Source organism: Panthera pardus, unplaced genomic scaffold (assembly GCF_024362965.1).
Source record: "Panthera pardus isolate Hobbes unplaced genomic scaffold, ASM2436296v1 HiC_scaffold_16, whole genome shotgun sequence".
Lineage (NCBI taxonomy): Eukaryota > Metazoa > Chordata > Mammalia > Carnivora > Felidae > Panthera > Panthera pardus.
In genome coordinates, this window is record NW_026526721.1 from 55,523,817 (window position 1) to 55,533,639 (window position 9,823).

The 9,823-nt window shown below is 40.6% G+C and overlaps 1 protein-coding gene across 1 annotated transcript in view; it reads right to left on the minus strand.

The window, feature by feature from the left end:
• Positions 1-9,598, minus strand: part of MORC1 (MORC family CW-type zinc finger 1) — a 162,134-nt gene extending 152,536 nt beyond the window's left edge. Inside the window, exons 1-3 of the mRNA XM_053903323.1 lie at positions 9,503-9,598; positions 5,565-5,618; positions 2,904-2,938 (exon numbers count right to left, since the gene is read on the minus strand). Of these exons, the coding sequence (XP_053759298.1) occupies positions 2,904-2,938; positions 5,565-5,618; positions 9,503-9,567 (154 nt within the window). The 5' untranslated portion in view covers positions 9,568-9,598. The remainder of the gene's footprint in view (positions 1-2,903; positions 2,939-5,564; positions 5,619-9,502) is intronic.
• Positions 9,599-9,823: the final 225 nt, after the last annotated feature.

Below are 9,823 nucleotides of genomic sequence, written 5' to 3' on the forward strand. Positions count from 1 at the left end.
GATGAATTCTTTATCCCATATCAATTCTATCTATCGCTACATAAGCCCTGACCCTGGTTTATTATTTTTGTAAGAAAAATAAAGTTTGGTAAGTTGATAACCATATTGCAACTTGCTGCAATAAAAAATTTTAAAACATGAATAGATGCTTTTTTTATGAATACATAACTTAAAACCAAAAATCCTCTTCACAAAACACATACAACCTAAAGAAAGAAGTGCCATTTTCAATGCAAATGGCAAAGATTGTGTGTGTGTGTGTGTATGTGTGTGTGTGTGTGTGTGTGTGAGAGAGAGAGAAAGAGAGAGAGAGAGAGAGAGAGAGAGAGAGAGAGAGATACAGAGAGAGAGAGAGAGAGGGAGAGAGAATGCCAAGTGCTGGAGACAGTAGGAGAAATGAGAACTGTCGTGCCCCACTGGTGTCCTGCCACAAACCCAAAAGAACATAACGTGTGAATTCCAATTATATCTGTTGTACTTTGTGGTTCTGGATAATTCTTCTCAACCCTTCGACCCTTCATCAGTAATATCTGTGCTCTGAATGAAATGCAGCTTAAATCTTGTCCTCTTCTCCTCTTGTTCAAATTCTCGTGAAATCTTGTGTAGGTCCTTGTGTAGCCCCACACCCCTGCTATCCCTCCTTTCACACTTCTACAGACCATCCTGTATGCTATGACTCGAGTAGCTTTCTTTGAAGAGAAAAGAGCACATGACTAATCGGCCAAATGTTATTGTTCAAAATTTTTCAATGGTCATTGTCTACAGAAAATAACCTTAGCATGGTATTGAAGGTACTCATCTATTTGGTTTTAACAATTAGCTTCAGTCAACCTAGCCTACTCATTGTTCCCTGACTGCTTTTTCTCCAAGTACCTATACAGCTTGGCCCCTCACACCTCATTCAGATCTTTTATGGTATAGCACCTGGTTAGAGAAACTATCCCTATTTGCCTCATGAAAAATAGTACAATCTATCACTCTCTGTTCTCTTATCCCACTTTTTATCCCCCCTTTTAGCACTTTTCATTGCCTGGTATATTATTTGTTCATTCGTGTCTATCCCTCCCCCATCAGAAGGCATGTTCCTGAGAACACATATTTAATCAAACATTTTGCGCAATGCTCTATCCTTAGCACCTGGAATAACTGTTCATTTCATTCATCCATAACAGACACTCAATAAACTGTTACTGAATAGATGAATGAATTTCTAAACTGATCCACCTCCATTCTTTTTCTCACAGTAATTCCTCAGACAAGAATACTCTTTTCTTTTTATACTACTTGACAAAAAACCACATTCATACTTTAGCCCTAGCTCTTAAATATGAGGTATTTTCTCTGCATTCCCTCCCTACTTTGAGTCTCTCCTGGGCAAGAAACACTTACTCTATGGTACACAATATAATTGGATATGAAAGGGAAGACCACTTTTTCTCTACTAGTGGTGTTTCCTTCTATGTGGAATGGAGTGCCATTAATATTAGTAAAGGGGCTCTTCTCTGTCCCTCCACTCACTTCTTCCCTGGGGCAGCAAGCTCACTCTCTTGACTGGTAATCTAAGGAAGAATCACTTAGGGAGGCTCAGTTCAGATCTCTCCTGTTCCCTCTTGGGAGTGAGCTGCTGGCAGAGTGCATGAGCTCTGTCCCGCTTGCCCCAGGCAGACCAGTTTTGAGGGGAAGCCTGACTCCACAGGTTGGTCAAGTGTCTGATTCTGGGGTTTGATCAGCAAATCTGCTGGATTTCTCATACTAAGCTCCATACCCCAACCTAGCATTTATCAATAACAGATACCAACTCTCTTGTTTTCTTTCTCAAACTTTTCAGAACCTAGAGGGTAAAAGGGAAGAAGAAAATCATTTATTCTGTTTTCTCAGATCTCTCGAGGTGTCCGTGTCTCTCTCCTTCATGAACCAGAAGCACCCATCTAGCACAGGATCTTAAACACTCAGAAAACTGAATTGAACTGAGCTGGTTTTTTGTTTGTTGTGTTTTTTGTTTTGTTTTGTTTGTTTCAGAGAGAAGGCACAAGTGAGCAAGGGCCAGAGAGAGACAGAGAGAATCCCCCCAGGGGCAGTGAGAGAGTTAGAGAAGTGGGACTCGCCAGAAGCAGGGCTTTACCCGAAGCGGGCTTGTATACACTCACCCGATGTGGGGCTTGAACTCACGAACCATGAGACCATGACCTGAGCCAAAGTCAGATGCTTAACAACTGAGCCACCCAGGCACCCTGAGTTGTTTTTTAAGTATGGATACAGATTGACATCACAGATCATATCCTCTCATCTGTGACCAAGAGCCAACATTTATAGGAGAGCTGGCAGAATCGGGGTTGGAGACCAGTTTTAACACTACAGACATTTATCTAGGTAGTATCAAATACAGAACAGGATCTCATTTGCATCGTATTCTAACGAAATGAACTAGCAAGGACAATCAACATTTGGTGACTAAAAATGAAGTCAGTGACGAAAACACACCTGGTTTGAATTTCACAGCCCTCAAACATTCATACTTTGCATTCACTTACACATTTTAAAACTGTGGTAAGTCGAGAATGAGGTATACTTAATTACGAATAGCCATTAAGTTAATGTGCTTTTTAAAATAAAACTGTTTTCTTGCAGCAGACAAACTGATGGCTCCAAATCACTCTGAAGCTTTCACAAAACCCTGGAAGATCTAATTTTGTAAATGGGTCCCCTAACAAGTGAACAGTTCTACTCACAGAGTGTACTGCTCTCAAACTGGCTCCCCCATAGGGTCACTGCACTCAGAAAGCACTTAAGTTACATTAAAAATCTATAAAATGTGCTTTGATTTCATGAAATAAAAGCAAAATCACTACAGGCTTTTCCATTAGAATTAAAAAAGGGGGAGAGGAGAAAACAAATATGCTTACCTGAAAACACATCAAGTCTTGCAGCCCCTGCATCTCTGGAAACAATATAAAAATATCATTGCCTCAATATGAAATTATGTTTTAAAAAAATTACACCTCATGTGAGGTGTAACCTATTGTCAGGTACCAAACAATAGAGAAATCCACTTAAATTGCTTCAAAACAATTACTAAAATGTTTTGCTCTACCCTTATATACCAAGACCTACGATCATTCATAATTTGAGAATATTACAAAACCTGAAACTCAGAAATTTTAAAAGAAGAGATGGAATTTAGTGGTGTAACTACACAAAAAGCTCAACAAAAATGGATATTATTTTTAAAAAATTAGTTGGAAAATAATCTATAAATTGCAGAAAGACTTTCATGATATATTTTAGTGCCCAAAAAATGAAAAGAAAAAAGCAAAATACTAAGTAATATGTACTGTATGATCATATGTTTTTGTTTTTTTAAGTAGGCTTCATGCTCAGTATGGACCCCAATGCGGGGTTTGAACTCAGTCAGAGATCGAGACCTGAGCTGATGATCACATGTTTTTAAAGAACATATATGATAAACACATCCATATTTGTAAGGAAAAAACCAAAACAGTGGTTTTCTCTAGATCCGAGGTTGGCAAATTATGGTCCAACAGCCAAATGTGGCCCACCAACTGTTTTTATAAATAAAGTTTTATTGGAACACTATCATGCCCATTCATTTATATATTGCTTATAGCTGCCTTCACACCACAATGGCAGAGTTGAGTAGTTTCAACAGAGAACATATGGCCTGCAAAGGGGAAAATATTTACGATCTGAAGAAGGATGCTGACGCCCCCTGCCCCACAATGTGACAAGATTACTGACGACTCCCTTTTTTTTTCTTGTTTTTCCAGTTTTCTACAACTCACAGATATTATTTGTGTATTTTTTTAAATTATTTTTTAAGTGGAAATTGTAAAAGAAAAAGAGCAAGAGCCAAAAGATCCTGGTTTTACTGTGAGGGGTGTGAGAGAAAGGAGAAAGACAATGAGGAAAGTGGCCTTAGCTGATGCAGCAGCGGATGTGTTGAGGGAAGGGAAGCTCAGAATAATAACAGCCACTGGGATTCTAATCGGAAAATCTGAGTCTCTCCCAACACTTCCATCAGTCCCAACCCAAAACTATGCCAAATACATCTGAATTGCTAGGCTGACTTGTTCAAAGCCTTCAAAGTTGGGCCCTTAGCTCCTTCCTCTAGCCAATTGCTGCTTTTAAGCTCCTCCTTTATAGAAATTCTGGAACTATCACTGCCATTCCTTGAGCATTTCTGTGTGTCAAATAAGCACTGAATGAAGTACTTTTAAGCCTTCTCACCTAATCCTTACCACAGCCACATGACACAAAAGTATTATTATCTCCATTCCATAACTGTACATTATACAAAATACCATATACACAATAGGTCCTCCATAAAGGCCACTGCACTGAAATGGAAGTTTTCAAAGAAACACTTTTTTTTTTCATTTTTTTTTTAACTTGAAAGGGTGAGGAAGGGCAGAGGGAGAGAGGGTCTCAAGTAGGCTCCACGCTCACAGCAGAAAGTAGGGCTCTGCCCTATGTGGGGCTGGATCCCACAAACCTGGGATCATGACGTGAGCCAAAATCAAGAGTCAGATGCTCACCAACTGAGCCACCCAGGCGCCCCAAGAAACAGTTTCTTCACAGCGAAATGCCATGGGGTAAGGTATAGAAAAATCATTTACCTCTACAGCATATTAAGATATTTCATAATAAGCTTTGTACTTTAGCCCAGGTACTTTCTCTCTGATCAGCTGTTGTATCAGGAAGAAATGGTATCTAACTTAGATTTAAATGAAATTTAAAAGTTAAACAAGCAAAAAAGAATTATTCATGTCAAAGCATACACATAGGTCTCAACATATATGTACATGTGTATCTGCATTAATACATATTTGATCCATTTTTTACTGCTGGGGGGAAAAAAAAAAAAAAGGAAGAGGCCCCAAACCATCTCTTCACATTTTTTCTTGCTGTCCACAACACTGTTTTGATATCCTCTAGTTTTCATTTTGACAATCACAGGAAACCACCAAACTCTTAAATGATATAGAATAATTTCTTAGAATAACACAGGGACTTTATAAAGACCCTCTTCATGAGAAAACTAAACATCTTGACTAAGTCCATTAAACAGCTTCATTTGATATTAATTTCTAGCATCTGAGCAGCCCTGGCAAAGTCAAGTGTCTGCTGCAGAAGGACTTCAGGTTGGCCATGGGGACCACTGAGAATGGCAAGGATGAAGGCACAGGCTGGTCCCAAGAGAGCACATGCCAAGCCCCTTAGACCCCTGAGCAACCTCGAGGCTGCTACTTAAAAAAGGGGGGGGGTAGGCAAGGGATCCAGATTTTTTATGTGGCACCTCCTGTTTCTTAAACCCTACAAACAATCCCTTCTTTTCCTCCTTTTCCTTAGAACTACTGTGCACACTCCCACTATGAGGCAAACAAACACAAGACAGGCTAGACTTGCTAAGAGGGCTGCCAGTTTATAGACGCTGCTCTGAGAATTGCCTTATTGATCACATTTCTCTCACTCCCTTGGGTCTGAAGTCAATTGTTCCTTGCCAATAACCTCCTACTACATAGGGGTAGTTCACGGACGAGCCTTACCTTGCATTGTCCAGCAATTCAGCCAGCGCTCCAAAAAGGAAGCTGTGCGTGGTGCTGAAGAAGAAAGAGGGAAAACCAAAAGTTAAACCAACTCTGTAATCAGTGTTAAAAGCTTCGAGGTACTTGCAGACAAATGTCCTCCAGTTCAGGACAGATAATCTATTAAGGAGTTATTTCAGAAACAACTTTCTTAGCATGGTCAAGATTCTGAAGTAGATGTGGTCCATTACAAAGCCGAGCCTAAGAACACAATTGCTAAGGTAGCCCATCTGTTCCTAATAAAACAAAGACTTCAAGCAGCTTTCTGTACTTATGGCAAATTTACATGTTTTGAAATTGCTTTATAAACAATATTCAAGTGTGGTTTGTTTGTTTGTTTGTTTTTTGAGAACTTGTCATTAAAATTGTATTATTTAAGATAAAATTATTTCTGAAAAATTTTGATCAAAATCCTGGCACACTGAAAGGCCTTAAGACTCCATCAGCATGTACAGAGGCTGGCAGGGGACCCCTGTTTGCCCCATTAGTTGATAGATAGATAAACACATAAATAGATAGATATATATAATCTACGTATATTTTTTCAGTAGGCCCTTTTCTCCTCTGAATTACCTGTGGTCACTCTGCTATATCCCCTCCTGCCAAGTCCTGGGTAACAAAACACATTAGACAGGTGTCTCTATTTATGCTTTGAAGGCTGAATGTTCATCTGTGGGTGAAATCAGGCTGCCTTCAGGGTCCCACACTTGCTTTTCATTTCCTGATGTGGATATTTCAATCAGAAACTTTATCACAGCATTAAGGGAAGATCCAGTCTGCAATTTTCTTTTTATGTTTAGTAAACAGGTAGCAGAAACAAGAGAGACCCACTTATCAAAACACATCTGCTCATTTGTACAGGAAGAAAGATCATCTGCAGTGTCTCAGCGATTCCAAATACCTCAGGCCATAAGACATTAGCTGAAAATTTATTTTAAAATATATCTATAGGGGTGCCTGGGTGGCTCAGTCAGTTAAGCATCCTACTCTTGACTTCAGCTCAGGTCATAACCTTAGGTTCATGAGTTCAAGCCCCAAGTCAGGCTCTGTGCTGACAGTGCGAGGACTGCTTGGGATTCTCTCTCTCTTCTCGCTGCCCTTCCCTCTCTCTCCCTCTCAAAATAAATAAATAAACTTAAAATACACATACCCACACATGCACATATCCCTTTTTTGGAAATTTTAAACTTTAAATACATGCTGATATGGGGTCTCTTGACTTGAGTCAGCTTTCAAGTTTATAATCAAAAAAAAAAAAAACTACTAAATACTATTGCTGCAAAAAGATGTCCTTCACTCAAAAGAAATTCAGTGTATAAAAATCTAAAACAGAGCAAATGAGAAGTATAGGTTACATGCTTTCCAAAAGCAGCATTTGGAACTGCAAACCTTTCTAGTGAATTTAAAACACAGGGTTCAATACACAAAAATGCAACATATAAATAATACTTCAGGAAAGTAACTGCAGTCATTCTGACAAAGAAATTCCATAGAAGTTTCTGGACTATTTCACTGAAGAGATTTTTACAGACTGCCTGCCATATGTCAATGTGGACAGACATGGTCTTCACCCTCATGGGGCTCAAACTAGTGGGAGGATATAGAAAATACACAAGTAAACAAACACACAAAGATGATATGGCAAATCTTGGTTGGATGTTATAAAGGAAGGGTGATGGGGAAGAGGACGTGGTGATCAAGGAGAGCCTCTCTTTGTAGAAGACATTTAAATTGAGCCCTAAAGGATGAGGAGAACCCAGTCCCTTGCAGAGACAGAGTGGAAACACTCCAGCAAGAGAAGCAGTTGCAAAAAGACACTGAAGCAGAAAGGAGCCAAGGCCAGTATGCTCTGGCTATGGTAAAAAAGGGAGATCATGCTGAGACACAAGACAGTGGGGTCACGCCGTGCTACCTACTCCATGGTCAGGAGCTTGTACTTAGCCTACATGTAACTGGAAACCACTGTCATGTTTTAAGAAGAGTGACATGACATAGCTGGTTTACTTTTTAAAAATATCACTCTTGGGGGGTGGGGGTGCCTGGGTGGCTCAGTTGGTTAAGCATCTGACTCTGGGTTTCAGCTCAGGTCATGATATCACAGTTCATGGGTTTGAGCCCCATGTCGGGTTCCCCACTGAGCATGGAGCCTGCTTGGGATTCTCTCTCTCTAAAATAAATAAATAAACTTTAAAAAAAAAAATCTCACTCTGGGAGCTCTCAGGTAAATGGACCATCAGGGAGCAAGAACAGGAAGCATAGAACCCAATTTAGAGGCCATGTGGAGTAACTCACAGGGGAGATGGTGGCTGTTTGGAACTAAAGGAATGGCAGTCCAGAGGAAGGAATGAATCTGAGACATAATTAGTGATAGTGAGAAGAGGACTTCAAGTTGAATGGGCCACGGGAGAGAAGCAAAAGAGAATTTTTAAAAAATCAATCCTGTTTTTACTGAGAGAATTCTCAAAGGAAAATCTACCTGGAGAAGCTGAGGAGATGCCAATTTGTATCTAATTTTGTTATTGTTGCTTCCTGCTGCTGTCACTTTGGTTATTAAGTTATCTGACCACCAGCTGATAATGGGATACAGGCCAGGGGAAACCACTGTGGGAGGAGGGGGCTGGGGAACAGCTGGGGTAACTACACAAAACTGAAGCTGAGGAAATTTCTCAAGATAAAATTCACAGTCCTTCCAGCATTTTTTTAAACTAAAAATTGCTATTTTGTCATTCGTCTTCTGCTTCAGTTAACTTTTAACTAGGTGTTCCATCCTTTCCAATTTGCAATTCTTCTCCAGGGAGATTTAAACACACACACACACACACACACACACACACACACACACACACACAAAACTAAACACCTGCCGAAAATTTTCCTGTTTTACTTTTTTTTTTTTTTTTTTTCTTGTAAAAATTACATGTTTGTCCCAAGCAGCTAGGCTATCCTTGCCTGGCATTCTTTACACTTCCATTTCTGTGGTTTCAAACCTGGTACATCACTTGCATCAGATGGTACTTTTAGTAAATCCAAAATTACTATAAGATTCCCCAAAACTGACCTACCACTATGAATCACACAGCAGTCACTGCTACGCTGTGCTGGGTTAGAAATGATGGATGGAACAGAAAACCTCTGTCATCTGCCTCTGCAATCTGAGTATGTGAAATAACACCCGATGAGTACCAGAAAGGCATCTGGGCCCGACAGAGAAGCAGGGTGCTCTAAGCAATAACTAGAATGTGAGGATTCCATCCTGGGAGAGGTTACATTTTTGGAAGGACTCAGGCCACAGAGGCTGGAATCAATAAATACAAATTCCTCTCTGGAGAGCAACTTTAATCTTTAAAATGTCAGTGTGCTGGGCAGAGAATTCACAAGAGATAGGCCAGGTTGGTAGGATTGTAGTTCTGCTAACCCACAATTAAATACTTGGTTAAATGCTGGGCCTTCTTACCACTTGGTGTTAATTTTAGAACAACAGAAAGATTTATAATCTAGGGGGTCCTGGGTGGCTCAGTGGGTTAAGTCCCGGACTCCTGATTTCTACTCAGGTCATGATCTCACAGTTGGTGAGATACAGCCTCAGGTCTCTGTGCTGACAGCACGGAGCTTGCTTGGTATTCTTTCTCTTTCTGCCCCTCCCCTGTGCATGCACGCACTCGCTGTCTCTCAAAATAAAAAAATAATTTAAAAATTAAAAAAAGTTTTAGTCTAGCTCAGAATATGTACCGTTACCACCTTTTTATTTTTTATGCAAACAAGTTTAAATAAATATCTCCATAAAGCAGATACCCAAGTTCATTTTTTTTTTTTTCCAAATTGGGTATTTCGCTAGAAGGACCAAATTCTTCTTCACTATATGGAGACCCTCCCTTTTTCAGGCTCCACTGCGCACTCACGAGTTGGCGTGGATGAAATCCAGATGCAGCTGGGCCCGCTGGAGAGTAGCATACTTGTCGCCCATGTCCTCCAACGCGTCCCGCGCGGCCCTTGGAGACAGGGACCCCCGACCCTCAGCTGTTGGCTCAAGCCCTCCTCCACGCCTTCGTCCACGCCAACGCCCACGCTCAACGCCACGGACAAGCACCAGTTCTGCAAGCACGCGCTCCCCCTGCTGGTCGGAGGGCGAAGCTCACCCTGCGCTGTCAGGCAAGAAAAGTCTTTGTTCCTGGTCTTGGATCCACACTTCAAGCCTGAGGCATCTTTGCTAGGCTCCTCTT